Source organism: Nanorana parkeri, unplaced genomic scaffold, assembly GCF_000935625.1.
Source record: "Nanorana parkeri isolate BGI_ZX_2015 unplaced genomic scaffold, ASM93562v1 scaffold898, whole genome shotgun sequence".
NCBI lineage: Eukaryota > Metazoa > Chordata > Amphibia > Anura > Dicroglossidae > Nanorana > Nanorana parkeri.
In genome coordinates, this window is record NW_017307166.1 from 9,764 (window position 1) to 29,080 (window position 19,317).

Consider the following 19,317-nt stretch of genomic DNA (forward strand, 5'->3'; position numbering starts at 1 on the left):
GGGCAACACATTGACACTTATTACAATACACAGGCAACACATGGACACTTATTACAATACACGGGCAACACATGGACAATTGTTACAATACACGGGCAACACATGGACAATTGTTACAATATGCTGCCAACACATGGAAAATGAATACAATACACGGGCAACACATGGACAATTGTTACAATACACGGGCAACACATGGACAATTGTTACAATATGCTGCCAACACATGGAAAATGAATACAATACACGGGCAACACATGGACAATTATTACAATACGCGGGCAACACATGGACAATTATTACAATACGCGGGCAACACATGGACAATTATTACAATACGCGGCCAACACATGGACAATTAATACAATACACGGGCAACACATGGACAATTATTACAATACGTGGGCAACACATGGACATTACAATACGTGGGCAACACATGGACAATTAATACAATACACGGGCAACACATGGACATTACAATACGCGTGCAACACATGGACAATTAATACAATACACGGGCAACACATGGACAATTATTACAATACGCGGGCAACACATGGACAATTATTACAATACGCGGGCAACACATGGACAATTATTACAATACGCGGGCAACACATGGACAATTATTACAATATACAGGCAACTCCCGGCAGCACCAAATCAGAAGTCCTCCAAGGCTTCCCTTCGGCTTTGTGCCATGTGGCAAATCAGCGCAGAAGAGATGCAGATGTTGCTACAGCTCGCTGTATACTGAGACGCCGCAGCCGGGACGGATCCCGATAATTATGTCTGGATCCACCCAGCTGGCTCTGCCCGCCCCCTCCCCCGTCCATTCCGCCAGTCCACGCTGGAGATCGGACAAGGGAAGGGGGGAATCCCTGCAGGGAGCCGTGAGTGACAGTTACAGCTCTCTACAGGGACATGAATGATCGAGAAGTGAGCGAGCGATGGTATTTGTTCGCTCACTTCCCGATCTACTGAGCCGACCTATGACAGTTTCATTGTCACAGGTCGGCTCAGATTATGAGGCCGAGTAAAAATCACTCGCCTCATAATTCTCCTTTAATGAGCCCTAAAAACGAATGCAGCTGTCACATCTAAAGACTGACCGGGTGCAATATATAAGGAGTTAGTCACAAAAGGGTGAAGAGTTTGGAAAAGGCAGGAGAAGTGATCAATCTAGGCTAAAGTAGCTGAACTGAAATATGAGCTGAATTGAGAATTTTTCTAAATCAGCTACTTTGGCCTAGAATAGATTGTTCACTCCTGCCTTCTCCAAACTCTTCACCCTTTTGTGAATAACCCCCATAATGATTGGTCTTGGGGTCTAGATACACTGTCATTGCTGGGTTGTCCCCGGAATCCGGGCATGACACGTTTACATTGCTGTAGCAGGTGTTGTCCCTGAATGCTGAGCTGGCCAATACCGAACGGAATCAGCAGACTCTTCTCTACTCCTCCAGAGTGACAGGCTGATATCACACGTGTCCTCTGTAATGAGCGCAGGCCCCGCCTCTCAGGGCGGAGGGATATTACCACCACTGGCGGATGAGTCTACTCCATTCAGAGACAGGTGATGTGGCGGCTAAGGGGTACGTGTATCAAGCGGTAGCTCCTCCCATGCTCTCTGACGTCATCAATCCCTTTCCGGCTCAAGATGGCGCCTCCCATACCGCTGCTTGCAGGTCTGTCTCATTCGTGTCAGTGAGTTATTAGGGGCGCCTGTACGGCTCGTTCCGTGGTCAGCAGTGAGACTATTAGCACTGGGCTGCTGGCCATCTTTAGACGTGACCCAGCCTGCGTTGTAGTGAGCTGCACTGTGCACGATGATGACAGCATCCCAGGGACCGCATGTCATGCTCCGGGTACCTGAGCTTGTTCTAGGTGGAAGCATGTGCGGATGTCTGCAGTTTCATAAATATTCCAAAGTCTTATAGTAGTTTCAGTAATGGAGATTTTACATACTGTCAGAGCAGAGGAGCAAATCCTTTCTATACATGCACCCCAATTTTATCTGCACCCCCAGCTCCTTCACACGTCTAACAAAAGTTAAAGGCACACTCCACCTTTTGGACATGTTCCATGTGACATCCATGTTTAGCGTGTAATATGAAACATGATGGCATCCTCCAGCCGTGTCATCTGTTCTGCCAATGAGAAGACTACGAGTGGCCCAGCGATGATGTCATCACACAAGTTTTTACTTCTTCAGTCCCATCTGGGGCTGCGAGTCAACAATGCAGGAGGCTGAGCATTGCCCCCACGAGGTGCTGATCATAGGTGCAATGTTCTGCAGGCTTCAATGCAAACATTTCATCAATGTACATTTTTTATTTTAATAATGTGGGTACATTTAAAGAGGAACTCCGGGCAAACACTGTAGTGTGGCTGCCCCCGCACTGCAAGGGTTAAGTGCTCATTTTGTCTAAGGGACTCAGAGCAGATTGACTCACCTGATCCTCCATCCCACGGACTCCCTCCGGGCTGCTAGACCGGTCCCAGCAGCCTCTTCTCCCCTGGGCTCCGGCATCTAAGGACATCCGGTCCTCGTATCTAATGCAGGACACCGAGGGACGTTCCACATCCAGAGGGGAGTGCTGACCATCCTCAGGGCTGAGGATCAGATGAGTAGATCTGAGTTATTGAGCCCCATACACACAAAAAAACAGTTAAAGGAGAACTATGAGGAGTGCTTTTCACTCACCTCATAGTTCTAGCCGACCTGTGACAATGAGACTGTCACAGGTCAGCTCAGTAGATCGGGAGGTGAGCGAACATATCCCGGCGTTCGCTCACTTCTCAATCCCGTCACGGCAGAGAGCCGTGACAGGGGAGGGACTGGATTCCCCCCTCCCCTGTCTGATCCTCCAGCGGTGACTGGCGGAACGGAGGGGGCGGGTACAGTTGGCTTTGCCTCTAGATAGGCAGAGCCAGCTGTCACTCACGCAGCTGGGCGGATCCAGGCATAATTGTCGGGATCCGTTCCGGCTGCGGCGTCTCAGTATACCGCGAGCTGTAGCTCGCGGTATTCTGAGCTTTGGGTGACGGGTGGACGCTAGTTTGTGTCCTCCCGTTACCCTTAGGAGAACTATGAGGAAAAGCCTAAAACCCCATAGTTCTCCTTTAACCCTTCCAGCGCGAGGATAGTCCCAACTGCAAGGGTAAGTTTTTTTCTTTACCCGGAGTTCCTCTTTAATCAGTTGTTTTGCAGAGGGGGTTCATATGCTTTTGAAGTGTATGTAAACCTAGAATCAATTGTACAATTTGGGTTTCGGCATAGTGGCCCATTGTATACAATTTTGTTTAAGTAATATTGAACTCTCAAACTTTTCTCAATAATGAATCCAGATCAAACAAATATACATCGCCCAGCAAAGCATTGCTTGACATGTTTGCCCAAACGCTTAGAATCATCATGTTTATGAACAGCTGCTCCCAGCTCTCTTAGCTCAGATTCCCTGAACTTCCTGTACAGTACAAGATCACAAGGGAGAGCACAGTCTCCAGCAGCCGTCCATCTACTAGCTTGCGGGGAAATGGATTTGCCTTGCCTTACCGTGTTTGTGGAGACTCGCACAGCTTACTAGCACACACAAGGGTGGCTCCTTAGGATCCTGCAAGGGAAGGGAGCCACCCTAAAATAGGATATCAGGGCCAGTACTCAGGGGACTAACATTTTAAACATCAAGGAGCAGCATCCATTGTAAGTGATTTAACCACTTCAGGACTGCAATACGTAATTTACGGTGGGCCACTGACGTTATACCAGCCATGTTCTTGGTGTCATTTTAAACAGCCGGCAATGGCTGTTAAGATACAAGCGATCCGGCGTCTATACAGCTGCTGGATCATTTGTACTGATCAGCAGAATGTGCTGCCCCCACCCCCTCTGCCGGCTTCCCCAGGCTCCACTGTCCCCCGTGCGGGTCTCCCTGCAACGATCGGAGAGAGATCAGCAGGCTTTCAGGCGCTGATCTTTCCTCCAATCACTGGATCCGAAAGTTATGGGCATTACATCACTTCCTGTGTCACTGGGCACAGTCTCTGGCTCTTGGAGACAGGAGAAGAAGCAGATCTCTGCTTCCTCAGCTTCTTTGGGGGTCCCTAGGTGACATTAGGGGTCTGAAAGACCTCTGAGGTGTCTATAAAGAGGACCTGTCACATTATATTTGCTATTACATAAGGGGCTTGTTAGCCCCCTGTGTGATAGCAATAAAGTTAGTGGAAAAAAAAGTTTAAAACATAAAAAAATGCAAACATTTTGTAAAAAAAGTCCCCGCCTTCCACTTACATACGCAAACACGTGTTGGTGCGCCTACGCACAAAAAATAAAATTGCACTACACATGTTGCATTTCGCTGCAAACGTCAGAGTGAGAGCAATAATTCTAGAGCCATTATTTACTGTTAGCACTAAACTGACGAGCGGTAAAAGCTTTTAAAGTGTTCCCTATGGGAGATTTTGGGAATTGAAGTTTTTTGTGGCTTCACGGACGAACGCAATTTTAAGGCTCGGCCTGTTTGGTATCTATTTACCCGATGTGAACCCGTCTTTCATATTTTACCAAAACATTGGGTATTAGATTCTGTTTCTGTGCACTAAATCTCATTTTTTATGTATTTTATCCTAAAAAAACAGTTTTAATAAACATTTGCCCAAATACCGTGCAACATAAAAAATTGCAACTGGCATCTTTTTTTATCATATGTGCAAATGTAAGAAATTGCTCCAGACGGCAAGTGGTTAATCAGAATTTAAAAAGGCTTATAAAATATTTGACTTTCACAGATCACTTTTAAGTAAATCATTTTTGGTGAATCTGTTGCAGAGTTTCTTACATGGAGATCCTGCCTGTAACAGAACTTCCTGTTGAAGGCTGACAACACTAAGCCACTGCCACATAATTAGCAGCAGTGTTTTGAGTCCGTCCTGCGCTCTTTCAATTGGTAGCTGGGCTTCAAACCTGATGGGTAGCCCCTCAGCCAACTTAAGGGGTGTACAGGGCATGCTGACAATGCTGCTGTTATTTGATAGGCAGGGGCTTTGTGTTGTCAGCCTGCCACAGGAAGTGCCGTTACTGGCAGGATCTCCAGGTAAGGAACTTTGCAACAGATTCACCAAAAAATGATGCGCTAAAAAGTAGGGCTGGTACTGATTAAAATTTTCGTGTTCGATTCATCAATTTTTTTTTAAATGGACAGGTGAGTGTTTTCATTAGCGATCAAAAGAATTTTAATTGATCAAAAAGTTTAACGATTAATCGAGAAATTAATCTTTAATTTCCACAGCCCTACTAAAAAGAATCGTATACAGTGTGGCACAAACCCCCAAAAATGTAAATCTATATTTTGAGCTTACACTCAATAGTTGACTTTAAGGCAAACCGCTAAATACACTGTTTTACCTGTCATTGAATTTTTATTTCTGTCTTTTCAGTCCTGAGATTACAAAACTCTGCCAGACAGGTCGTGTCCCTCCCCCAGCCTGTGACTGCATGGAAAAGCCACAGACTGATGAGCTCATCTGTCTGTCACTCTTTTCTCTCTCCTCCTATCAGCATGCTCCATGTGCTTCTTCTCCCTCCCCTAGTACAGGTCAAATTCAGCTATATTACGCAGCGTGCATTTCAAAAAATTTAAGGCTGTATTCATGAATACAGAGGTGTATTAATTTGTATCCACTTTATGTACTCGAAGATCATCTTTAAAGTGCAACTCCAGCAAGAGGACAGAGTGGAGAAGGGGAAACCTCTGTTGTGTTTATAAATCTTTATACTCCTATTAGATAGGATACAAAAAGTGACAGTTTCTGACCTGCCCCAACTGTTCATGGTGTACACTAAACTAGTATGGTTATACTGGGCATGGAAGATGGTCCTTGGAAAGTCTACTGCTGGTGCTACAGCATTCATACTGCCTTCTCTCACACTGAATGAGGGATACAGTTGCCTAAGTCTAGCTTTCTGTTTTATATTTTTTCTTCGTGACTAACATCTCATTTGTGGTGTCATTGTTTTTTCTTTCTGCAGTCCGAGGTTCTGATGGAATCCATTTGATCCAGGGGCCTCCAAAGTTTACCAACCATGACTCATTTCCACAGTAAGTTTCCACTTAAGCTTCCCCTAATAGTACATAATTTTTTTACCAAAGCTACAGATCGTATCCATTGATCCCTTGTAAACAAAGTATTTATTCACTGATACTGAAGTCATCATTTCTTCTCCACTTGCTCCTGTTTTCTGATAATAAGACAAAAATGAGGGTCTGTTAGATCATCTGCTCCCTTCTGCTCGTTATGCAGATGAAACCTCGTTCAGTGGGGGAGCTGGCCACATGCTAATTTTGGGATCTGTTGTGAGACAAAACCATCAGAGCCAGAATGGGCCTGAAATAGGCTGTTTTATTATTATTATACATGATTTATATAGCGCCAACAATTTGTGCAGCGCTTTACAACAAAAGGAAGACATTACAGCTACAATACAATATGCAATGCAGTTTCAGTACAGGAGGGTTAAGAGGGCCCTGCTCGTGAGAGCTTGTAATCTAGTAGGAGGGGCAAGTGATACAAAAGGTAATAACTGTTTAGATTGAGTTATTGGAAGAAGTAAAAGGACAGTTATGTTGAGATGAGATGGGTTTTTAGGGATCACCTGAAGGTGGCCAGAGTAGGAGATCAGTGGACAGATTGGGGTAAGGAGTTCCAGAGCATGGGGGACACTCAGGAGAAGTCTCGGTGGCGAGCATGGAAGGAGGTAATTAGAGAGCAGGAGGTCTTGAGAGGAGAGGACGGTTTGGGTGATATTTTGAGATGGGGTCAGTGATGTAGGTTAGGGCAGAGTTGTGGATGGCTTTGTATGATGATGTTAGTATTTTGAACTTTATTAGCTGGGCAATTGGGAGCCAGTGGAGGGATTGGCAGAGAGGGGCGGCAGACCCTGATCGGTTGGTAAAGTGGATGAGTCTGGCAGCGGCATTCATGATGGACTGAAAGGGGGATAGTCTGTTTAGTGGTAGGTCGACAAGGAGGGAGTTACAGTAGTCAAGGCGAGAGATTCCAAGGAAGTGAATTAGAAGCTTTGTGGTTTCATTTGTTAAAAAGGGGCGTATTTTAGAAATGTTACAGAGGTTGAGTGGGCAAGATTTGGATATTGATTGGATGTCCCCTCCCTTTTATATTGTAAGCCCTCACGGGCAGGGCACTCCTTACCATCTTGTATTGTGATTGTAATGTCTTATATTGTAAAGCGCTGCGCAAACTATTGGCGCTACATAAATCCTGTATAATAATGTGAGGCTTAAAGGAGAGCTCAGAGTCAAGGATTACACCGAGTACCCTGGCTTGCAGCACTCAAGGTTTTTGAACCAAGGAGAGGGAGACCTACAAAACCTTGATCTTTGGTAGATTGCTCAGAGCACCAAGTGTTATATGGACACGCCATTAGGATGAACTCTTAGTAAGGGTAAAGTCTGGCTTGTACATCAATGGGCCAGCTTGCTTTTGACATTCCACGGTCTGTCAGCTATGTTTCCCATGCTATAGTCCTACAGAGGCCTTTACTGGCATGTATGGCTTGACACAGAAACAGCTTGGTGTAGGGACGCAACAATAAGACCTTCTATACTCCATAAAGAACACAGTTGGCCTTTACCCTGCACAGGAGCTTCCCTAACTACTCCAGATGCATAGACTGCACTACTGTGCTGCACGTAGCCCCTCTACCTTATACTTCTACATACAGTAAATAGATTTGCTTATTTTAACTTCATGGTAAAAAGCTGAATGTAACCACCCAGCTACTGTTTCCTTCCAGCTGGCAAACAGTGTCTCTGGAGAACATTGTATAAGGATATGTTTGGATGGATTTGCCGGTCAGAAATCGCTAATATGAACTCCTATTTATGTGATTTCTGCTCTTATATTTTAGAGACAGCAGCAAAAATTGCAAAGTGTCAGCATTTACCAGAGACGGGAAGCTATTTGGCTGGTGTAATGGAGAAGCGTAAGTCTTTTTTTCAATTGGTTCTTTTTACGTGCTGGTGCATGGTTTGTGAACTTGTGCGATTTTCTTCAATTGCACAGTTCTTTGGTCATCCGTCTTCTTTTCCAAATACCATACCATTATATCAAGTATGATATTCCTGCAGTGTATTGTATTTTATTTCAAATGAAAGAATCTTTAAAATGACTTTTGCAAATGAAATCATCTTCTTCAGTTAGGGCACATATGCAGGACAAGGCTATAGGGTGGCCCCCTTTCCCGTGCACAGCATGTTTGAGACGTGTGAGTCCTGTAAGTGGTGGGAATGTCAGTGCAATATTGATCTCGGGTAATACAAATACTCTTTAAGGGCTTGTGTGCACAAGCTATTGAGATCAATCAGTGCTTTGCTTTTTATATATATATAGTCAGGACTTGAAAAATGCCTGACGAGCAGCTTCCCGGCCGGCCGGGAGCTTTACATTCAAGCGATCAGGCGTCTTTAGAAACGCCCGACCGCTTGTATAGGAGTAGCTGTCACTGCCGGTCTTGAGATCCGCTGTGCCCGATGCAGCCAGGACCGGCATGGCTGCTCTGTGATGGGAGATCAGTACACGATCTCCCTTTGATCTCCTCTCAGTTCCCGAATGCAGGAAGTCATGCATATTACATCACTTCCTGCATTCAGTGTCACTCTCCAGCTACAGAAGCTGATGAAGCCGATCTCTGCTTCATCAGCTTCTCTGGGGGTCCCTAGGTGACATTAGGGGTCTTGAAAACCCCTGATGTCTCCATAAAGAGGACCTGTCATGTAAATTGGCTATCACATAGGGGGCTTCCTGGTCCCCTATGTGATAGCAATAAAGATGTTTAAAAAAGTAATACAAAAATTAAAGAAGCATAAAAAAAAAAAAATTCAGTACCCCACCCACCACATACGCACGCAGATATGCGTCGGGTGCGCCTACGTGCAAAAATGACGATTGTGCCGATCATGTTACATATCGCCGCAAATGTCGCAGTGAGAGCAATAATTTTAGGGCCATTATATACTGATAACACTAAACTGATGAGCAATAAAAGCGTTTTAAGCGTCTCCTATGGGCAATTTTCAGTGTTGTCGTTTTTTTGCGATTTTGCTGGCGCACGCAATTTTAAGGCTTGACATGTTTGGTGTCTATTTACCCGACGTGACCCCGTCTTTTATATTTTGTTACATTTTTCGGTACTTTTTTTCATTATAGAGTAAAGAATTTTAATAAAAAACCCAGTGGTGATTATATACCACCAAAAGAAAGCTCTATCTGTCCCCCCAAAAATGTTAACATAAATTGCAATGCTATAGTCCGGTCATGCTGACTGGTGAGAAACCCAAAATTTTTCAAGCCCTGTACATGGAAAATGGACAGCAGCAGCAAATCAAAGGCCCATGCACACTAATCCTACAGTACAAATCGGATATACTCTCACTTCCTTTTTCTTCCCTAGCAAGTAGATTTTTTTTTTTTTACACATAGTGACACAGGGGATTAGAAAAAGATTTGGGTAGCAAGACAGCTGAAAATAGCTTTGGATGCTTTTAGACATTTGTGTTAAGTAGTCGTATAAGGCTTATAGAATGTGTTCCTGACTACTTGTTTGGAAGAGATTCACAAAACATGCTGATGTAGCAAAAATGTAGGTAAATGAGTGAGCATGATGACGAGGGAGTATGAAGCCGGCTTCCCGGCCAATCAGAATGCCGTGTGCTGCGTCATTACCCTGTGCCCGGCTTCCTGATTGGCCAGCTTCCCGACCAATTAGGAAGCCAGGCAGCGAGTCATTACACGCTGCCCGGCTCCCTGATTGGCCGGGAAGTCGGCTCCATGCTCTCTCATCACAAGTGACGAGAAGGAAGCCGGGCGGCGCGTCATTACACGCTGCCCGGCTTCCTGATACAGGAAGTATCGGGCTAGGCATCGGAGCATCGGTATTGGTGCATCCCTAATTATGATGATGATTATTTTTTCATTAACATCTCTGTCAGTTGTGGTTTACAATCCAAACAGGAAAACAGATTTGGTGCTTTCGGTATGTTGTACAATCTTCTGTGTGGAAATGTCAGCAGCAGGTGAGCTGACATGTTAGTGATTTCAAATTGGTTCAAAATCATTTATTTCCTGTTTCAGCTTGCTCAGTCATCCAGGGTGTTTATAAGTTTTGCATAGATATTTATTATTAGGATTATGCTTAAAGTGTTTGTCAGGGCAAAAAAAAAACATATTCACTGCATCTCTGCAATACAGGCATGTGTTTTATCCCTGTAAGAATGCAGGAAGTACAGAAAACAACTTGACCTGCCAATAATCCACTGTTCTCCTGGCTTCCTGTTTTGCCTTTTCTGAATTGAAATCCCAGCCAGTGTTTTCAGCCTTGCCTACTGTATTACAGCACTCCATCTACTGCATGGATGTATTTTCTTTCCCAGAAAAACATTGCTGCTGCCTTAACTCCCAAGAGTCTGCACACACACCAGGTTTAGAGAAGGGGGGCCTGGTAGATGTAGTTCTGGTGTATACATCAATGGGAACTGAGCTGTCTGCAGCTGCTCCTGCAAAAATGTTTCCAGCCTGGTGATGTCACAGGGAGTAATACATTTTTGTTCTCCCTACAGGAGCCAGGCAAAAGAAAAAAATAATGCTGGGACATGCTCTAGAGGGGTAAGGGAGGTTTAGGGGTAAATGTAAGCAATGCCCGGACATTCATATTTACAGTTCTTGATTGGAAGATAGTACAGTATATAGGATGCCTATTTCTTAAATGGTTTGATTCTCCAGAACCAAGTTTGGTGGGTTGTAGTAACATCAGCTTTTTGTGACTCCCACCCCCTTGTATTTTTAATTTAGAAGAGACCTTAATATACTGCTCTATCTCATCCAAAAACACTTGCATTCCCAGAATTTCCTTTCTTTTAGTGGAAGAGAGCTAAATCTAATAAGGACACTACAGGGAAAAAGGGTTGACGGCTCACGTTAAAATGAATTTGACAGCATCACTACTTGTCTTGTGAATTTGCATACTCTGAATCACTGTTCAAGAATGAGTAATCTGCATTTCATACTGCATAGGGTGACCGATTCTGGGAGCGGCTTTTATAGTCAAAAATGTGAGTCACTTGAATCTGTGCTGATGGAAATTGGGACTTTGTGGAGTTGTCTGTGTGGCAGTTACAACAATTGGATGTATTTCGCTTGTAGTAGCTGGCTTCATTTTTATTTTCTAGAACACTAACTAATTGTTACACAGATGGGTCATAACCTTTGTAATGTTGGGTAGCTCACAGAGCACTTGCACATGGCTTTTCCATAAATCAAAAGTCTTTATTTTTCTCTTCAGGAAACTCACAGGTGAAAAACACAAATGAAGGCTTAATCTCGGCATGTAAAATTGAGTATATTGCCTCACCAACTGAAGGTTGTCCCGTTTACTCAAGTGTCCCAGTCCCAGGACTTTAACGTTTGCCTCAACAAAATGCCTCAGTGGTACTTCATACCCTTTAGCAGCTTTCCACACACCTTGTGTGTCTGGCTCTCTCACCCTATCAAATCCTCCAGCCTCCCTGAAGGCTCCTCCACACCACCTGGCTTGGCCCTCGTGTGCCTCCACCACACTCCACACCACCTCTCCTCCGAGCTCTGGTCTGGATTCCTAATGAGGCTCTCAGCCCAGACTGGTCGCTGGCAACACCTGGCCCCAGGGCTGGAGATTTCATCCCTCCCAGAGCTTTAGGAAATCTCCAGATTCCAGCTACAATTAAGAAAACCCGGAAGAATCTGAAAAGCCAGGTTCTTCCTTATAAAATGGTTTACACTCTGGACCCTCGCATTCCCTCTGGCTGAGAGTCCTCTGTGCCAAAGTTGCCATACTACACCGCGGCAATGCCTTACACTGCCACTCCTTGCTACCATTTCTAAATACTATACATAAAATATATACTTGAGCATATCTGTTCTTGCTGTAGGCTAATAAGCTATTAATGTGTACACTTAAAATTGAGGACTCTTTAAACAGTGGACATAAAAGAATAGCACTGCACTATAGAAACGCTGCTTAAGTGTATACATTTGTTCAAATGAAGCATTATAATTCAGTAACTAAAGTTGTTTTTCTTAATAGCCTCTACAATTTGTTTTAACTTTTTTTTTATGTTCCTTTTTTGTGTTAAGATCTACTTTTCAAATGACGAGCTACATGAGATCTACCAATTAAAAAAAAAACTCCCTCGCGCTCTCTCTCCTGGCTGTCTCTCCTTGCTCATCCTCCTGACTGTCTCTCTTTTCTCTCTTGGCGGTCTCTCCTTGCTCTCTCCCCTTTCGGTCTCTCCTTGCTCTCTCCCCTGGCGGTCTCTCCTCGCTCTCTCTCCCCTGGCGGTCTCTCCTCGCTCTCTCTCCCCTGGCGGTCTCTCCTCGCTCTCTCTCCCCTGGCGGTTTCTCCTCGCTCTCTCTCCTGGCGGTCTCTCCTCGCTCTCTCTCCCCTGGAGGTCTCTCCTCGCTCTCTCTCCTGGCGGTCTCTCCTCGCTCTCTCTCCCCTGGCGGTCTCTCCTCGCTCTCTCTCCCCTGGCGGTCTCTCCTCGCTCTCTCTCCCCTGGCGGTCTCTCCTCGCTCTCTCTCCCCTGGCGGTCTCTCCTCGCTCTCTCTCCCCTGGCGGTCTCTCCTCGCTCTCTCTCCCCTGGCGGTCTCTCCTCGCTCTCTCTCCCCTGGCGGTCTCTCCTCGCTCTCTCTCCCCTGGCGGTCTCTCCTCGCTCTCTCTCCCCTGGCGGTCTCTCCTCGCTCTCTCTCCCCTGGCGGTCTCTCCTCGCTCTCTCTCCCCTGGCGGTCTCTCCTCGCTCTCTCTCCCCTGGCGGTCTCTCCTCGCTCTCTCTCCCCTGGCGGTCTCTCCTCGCTCTCTCTCCCCTGGCGGTCTCTCCTCGCTCTCTCTCCCCTGGCGGTCTCTCCTCGCTCTCTCTCCCCTGGCGGTCTCTCCTCGCTCTCTCTCCCCTGGCGGTCTCTCCTCGCTCTCTCTCCCCTGGCGGTCTCTCCTCGCTCTCTCTCCCCTGGCGGTCTCTCCTCGCTCTCTCTCCCCTGGCGGTCTCTCCTCGCTCTCTCTCCCCTGGCGGTCTCTCCTCGCTCTCTCTCCCCTGGCGGTCTCTCCTCGCTCTCTCTCCCCTGGCGGTCTCTCCTCGCTCTCTCCCCTGGCTGTCTCTCTTCGCTCTCTCTCCCCTGGTGGTCTCTCCTGGCTCACCTTTTTGTATTTTGCAACAGGCAAACTAGTATTCTTTGATGTAATACATAGCACTTCAACCACCAGTATCCACCAGAAAGGTGTCAGTGAGCTTGGCTCAGCAGACTCAGGCTAATAGGTAATCATGTGTGCACAGCTAAATAAATATACCAAAATGGAATAAAGGGGCCGCCATTCACACCCTTCGTGATCTACCTGCATCAGCTTTGAGAGCTACTGGTAGATCACGATCTACCTAATGGTCACCCCTGGACTACATAATGGAGATGAGTAGAGGCGTGGGGGTTTTATATTAATTTCCCAGTGTGACAATGCTGCTCCGTCATGGAAACAGCAGAGTGAGTGTATGTTGTCACCCTAGATCGGGAAGTGTGTTACTTGCAGGATCACCAGGTGAATGTAAAGGGGGGAGAAAAAGAAATAATTCAGCCACTGCATCACTATATGACATATTCTTGGGTTTAGATCCAGTTTGTTATGACAAAGTTATTGCCAAATCAATAAGCCCATAGCTGAAATGTAAAGAATGGTCTGATTAGTCCGTCCCAGGGTTACACAAGGATTGACGTTACTAGAAACCTGACAGCGATGGGTGATAAGAGAACCAATAAAAAAAAAGAAGAAGAAGAATCACAGTGAAGTAATATAGGCTAAATAGGCAGTTTTCATACTGGGCAGAACTGAGGAGCAACTGTGTCAACAAAATGTTAACTGCAACGTGTATGTCATTACATAATGGCTTTTGATTTTAAAAAAAAGGGGAAATGTGTGTTGTGTCATGTAGCGGCGGTGCAGTGGTCAGAGACAAATGAGAAGCGGACAGGTGTGAGAATTGTTGGTGTAGTTTAATCATTAATCTGTGAAATCTCAGTGACTCCAAATGACCTTCTTGTGTTTTCAGAATAAACATAGTGAACAGTGCAGACAGCACGCTGCTGCACACCTTTGATCTGCCTAAGGTCATCAGCCTTGAATTCTCTCCAAAAAACACAATCCTGGCAACATGGCAGGCCTACACAAGTAAGTAAATATCGGCACAATCCATTAAAAAATTGGTGACATTAGAGGCACAAAGTGACTCGGAACTCATCAGGCCTTATTTACAAAAAAAAGAGGGAAACACCACAAAAAAATGAATATAGCATATATAATAGCTATACAAGCCATTTTGTAATCTTATTAAAAAAATACCTTTTTAAAACTGTGGCTGCTTTAATTTTAATTCCAAAACTATCAAATTCAATGCAATATTTCTACCTGGAGGCAGAAAACCGAACGCCCCCAGAAATGTTACTTCCTTTTGTGATTGGCTGACTGATTTTCCCACATGTCTGCACTAAGATACACATTTTAGGTATCTCTAGCAATAGGAATTTCATATTTGGTGAGATACTCTCGAAGGGTTAATTACTACTAAAGGAATGCAGATACTGCAACTTTCCTCATTATAGCACAGAAAGTCCACCAGTTGATTATAACGAATACAAACCTTCCCATTAGGGAATCAGTTTGGAAAGGACATGCAGAAACAAAGAGCTATTTTTTTAGAACAGAAACAGATAGGAATTCATGACGACAACGTTTGTTAAAGTCCTTGTAATGTACATTGATCACTCGGAGGGGATTGATTTCTTTTTTTTCCCCTCAACTAATGTGGAGTTGCTCTCTAAAAGGGCAAACAGTATATTATCCATGGAGATTCTAGCTGTTATTTTTCTAGTAAAGTCTGAAAATCTTGCCTCTGTCTTTAAACAGCAGCTCCAAACAACAAAGGAACTGTTAATGTTATTCTATAAATGTTACCAGTATGCTGATGTGTCAGAAGCCTGTTTTTATAATTATAAAATCATCACAGTGCTGCTCCTAATAGGCAGCGGTTGCTGTGTCATCTGTAGCAGGGTTACAAATAACACAGCCCCCTGACAAGAATTCTGGGCTGTGGATAACTCCCTCAGAACTATATGTTTCTCTTTACACAGAGGGCTGGTCATGGATTCAAGGTTGGAATAGTTTTTTTTTTTTTTATGTCTTAATAGTCTACAGGACCGATAGGTTTGATCCCCTATATTTGTTTAAAGGATAAGTTCACTTTTAAAATGTATGTAAATCCTACAAATGACCTTTATCTCATTTGCTTTCCTTTTTAGTCTGGTGAATAAACCATTGTTACAATTGTGTTACATTTGTTTGCAAAGTGCAACAAAAATACCTGTTGATCCTTTCAGACATTTAGTGAGCTAATAACCTCTTGTACACTCTACCTGTGCTACACTGTTGATCAGCCCTGCCCCGTTCTCTCCGTGGACTAAAGAACATCTCCCCTTTTTTTTTATGGAGAGAAGTGGGGAAGGTGTCATCTTCGAACAGGAAGTGTTAACGGCAGAAACACAAGGTTAAAATAATGGCGAAAATAAAAGCCTGAACAATAAAACCAATTGCAGTCACCAAATCTGGGGTTCGGTAAGGTGCAATTATAACATTTTTGTTCCTAAAGTAGAATTAAATCTTTTTTTTTTTGCATATTTCCATTGCTAGCAAGCAGTAGATATGTGCAAAAACATAACAAAAAGATCAACGTACCTGTGTTACTGCCGCTCGCTCCCGTCCGAAGATCAGATGATTCTCGAGGAGGATGGGGCAGGCGCATGTGCAATACAGATCTTCGGCCAAGAGAAGAGCAGAGACACAGTGTAAGTCAATGCATGCAGCTGGCAGCATGCACGTGCATAGACACCATGGGACTCTGAAGACACAGCAGTCAACGCTGGATCAGAGACCGGCACCAGCGCTGGAGATAAGATGGCCGGATCAAGAGGCATCATTTAAGGTAAGTCCTTAGAGCAGCATGGGGGGGGGGAGGGGGGGGGAATTTGACTTTAATGTCACTTTAAGCTTCGATATGCTATAATTATAATCACATAGTGCAAATGAACTAGCGCTTTCGGTTTATGCTAGGTTAGGTGTTCCTGACATGCTTTAAAAATCTGGTTCACCACAGACGATAATAGCCATCTCCTTCAATAGCATGGCACATTTACCATTTGCAATAAAAGCCGGGACTTTTAGTCAGCTTGCTCCACATGAATCAAGGTATTACATCGCTGCTTCACAACCATGCAAGTTTACGTGGGCGTTAATAAATGCCCTTTCCTGCTTCCAGGGGGCACACGAGATTGGGAGCAGGAAAGTTTGGAAAATTCAAGCCCTGGATACATACAAGCGTCCAGACTCCACTGTCCTCCATGCAGGATCGGAATTGTGGATCTCTATAGCTGGATGGGAGAGGCAATCAGCACATTCATTAATTACATCACTTCCTCTTTCAGTCTGTCATTTCTCTGGCTGCTGTAGTCAAAGAAACAGCAGATCTGTGCTTCATCAGCTTCTTTGGGGTCCCTAGGTGACATTAGTGGTCAAATAGACCCCTGATGTCTCCATAAAGAGGACCTGTCACTGTATACATGCCATCACATAGGGGGCTTATACATTATTATTACCCCCCCTATGCGAATAAGCATTGTATTCCTTATTAATAGCAATAAAAACAAACAAAAAAGTTTAAAAAATAGACACACATAAAAAAATGTTTCAGGGCTTGTTCACACCAGATCCGTACTAGAACGTTTTTTGTCCGCACCTGAAATGCATCCCAATGTATTCCTATGTTATTTCTGGGCTCTGTTCACACCAGTGAAGCAATAAAATGCTGCATGCACTATATTTTCTGGTCTGGAAAGCATCAAAACTATATGTAAATGCGCTGAAAGGCACCTAAAAGATAAATGGGGGGGGCGCGTTTCTCCTGGCCCATGGGATTTTAAAGCAGGACCACTATTTAAAAAAAATTGATTGTTTCTGGTCAATACAGGTAATGATATCATGCAGTATATTATTTTTGGTTTTCCACATTCCTTTATTTGAAGACCAAGCTAACCAGCAAAATTGACAGAGGTTGGCACATAGTATGACACCATCAAGGATGTTTGTGAATCTGCAACCAAATTATTTAAGCCATGTGAATAAAAGGTAGCCATTGTAAGCACACCTGGCAATGACATCATTTATTCTAACTGCCATCACTGTCACTTTTTTTAAATATAATCTTTATTTAACATATTATAAAAAACATGCATTTTAAACAAGTAGACCAACACTCATTCCCAACATATACTAGAATCTTAATGAAATAAGAAAACTTTAAATAAAGTATATCCCTGTGAAATATAGCACAATCAGTCAGGTCACAAAATAAACCAAAATTAGGAAAAAGAAAAAAGTGTCCAAACGAAAGGGGGAAGTCACTTTTGCTAAACATGCATATAAATGATTGCTGCCGCAAGACAGATCTGGGTGTCAGTCCTCCAGACCTTGCCAGGTTCATCATGAACAATACAAACACACACAAAGAATGCATGCAGTAATCTTTTAGTTTAGGTGGGTGTTTATTAATTTGAAAGAGCACCATATACAGCCAACGTCAAGCAGAAACCTTGTTTTACACTACCAGTACTTACTCATAAGGTTTTTTGTTTTTTTTAAATTAAGCCCTGGTAGTGTGAAACACGTCAAGATTCTGCTTTATGTGGCCATTTGAGACAAATTACCCTAAAAACATTCTATCAGAAAAAAAACTACCCTAACCAGATTCACCAAAACACGCACCAAAAACATTCCACCAACTATAAATTTCAAGCAATTATGTATTTGGATAATTTTCCCGACTGATAAATGATAATGCCTCTTATGATTTGTCATGTGAATCTGGCCAAACTCAAAGGGCAATTGACCATAAACATTCCACGGAATGGACTAATCAATATTCGATGTAGCAATAGCCGCCGAAAAGATTTTAATAGAACAACATTCACTTGGATGAGACAGTAGTTACATTCAAATTTGCACCATTCCTCCAACAGCAACATTCACACAAAACCAAAGAACATACATTTTTGCCCCATTCACACAACAGCCACAGCTTTATACATTGTATGAAAAGTCCCTAAAACGAATACGGGAGTGCTGGTTAATTCACACAGAACGTTCCAGTGAAACTTCAGCTAATACTCGAACAGCTATGCAAATGGTTTGTTTTTTATAAATAGACCCGTTAATGATATTTGTGTATAAATCTACGCTTCCTAAAATGTTCTCTGTTTGCTCCTATAACAGCTGGGAAGGATGGCACGGCCGGTGTTCCCAATCTCCAATTGTATGACCTGAAAAATGGAAAGTGTATCAAATCCTTCATCCAGAAAAAGATGCAGAATTGGCAAGTATCTGGGCCAAGCAGCATGAGAAATGTTATTATTAGGCTGTGTATCAGTTCACAATATATATTATATTTTATTAGAAGATATTGCAGTTCCGGAAGTATTTCCATGAAAGTGAAGAAACAATTCCCTAATCCTAACTCTTTGGATTACAAAACTTCCTTCCCTCCATATCTGATGTCAACTCTAATTTAAATTAGAACTGAATCCAAAATTTCCTTTTTTTATTCTTTCGTTTTTTAGTTTTGGATAGAGTAAATGAGGGAGGGTTATAACCCCTGTCTGCTTTTTTCACCATCAGTGTCCCATTGTGATTTCCTTTTTTGTTAGCTACAACAGGGAGTGAGAGGAAATCCCTCCAAAGAAAGGGAAATCACTGGTGGTGTCACCACTGAAAGATTTTCCATCTATACCTGTTCTGATGACAACTCAAAATTTGGGATTTTATTTTGCTTTCTGTGAGAACAACCACCACTGATGACAGTCCAGTCAAAAGTCGCAGACAGAGAGGGTGAATCTTCCTAACAAGGACACAGACAGCAATAAAAACCTGGTCTAATCCTTCTCCACTCTATTGAAGACTAAAAGAAAAGTTTTGGCTTCAGTTGCACTTCAGTAGATCATTTCAATACTGAATTGATCTATTTTCACAATTTATAGATTACTGACTGTCATCAATTCTGTCCCTGCTTCAGAAGCTACAAAATAGCCATTGAGAGAACACATGACTGTTGAGCTTCTTTCCTTTCGATTTTGTTTATTATTATTTTTTAATTTATTAAACATTAATGTTGAGATATA

General features: G+C 43.6%; 1 protein-coding gene across 1 annotated transcript in view; it reads left to right on the top strand.

Moving 5' to 3' along the window:
• Nucleotides 1-1,583: 1,583 nt before the first annotated feature.
• The window catches only part of EIF2A (eukaryotic translation initiation factor 2A), a 42,184-nt gene continuing 24,450 nt past the window's right edge, over nt 1,584-19,317 (top strand). The window contains exons 1-5 of the mRNA XM_018565883.1: nt 1,584-1,691; nt 6,035-6,104; nt 7,934-8,008; nt 14,148-14,266; nt 18,416-18,515. Coding sequence (XP_018421385.1) covers nt 1,664-1,691; nt 6,035-6,104; nt 7,934-8,008; nt 14,148-14,266; nt 18,416-18,515 — 392 coding nt within the window. The 5' untranslated portion in view covers nt 1,584-1,663. The remainder of the gene's footprint in view (nt 1,692-6,034; nt 6,105-7,933; nt 8,009-14,147; nt 14,267-18,415; nt 18,516-19,317) is intronic.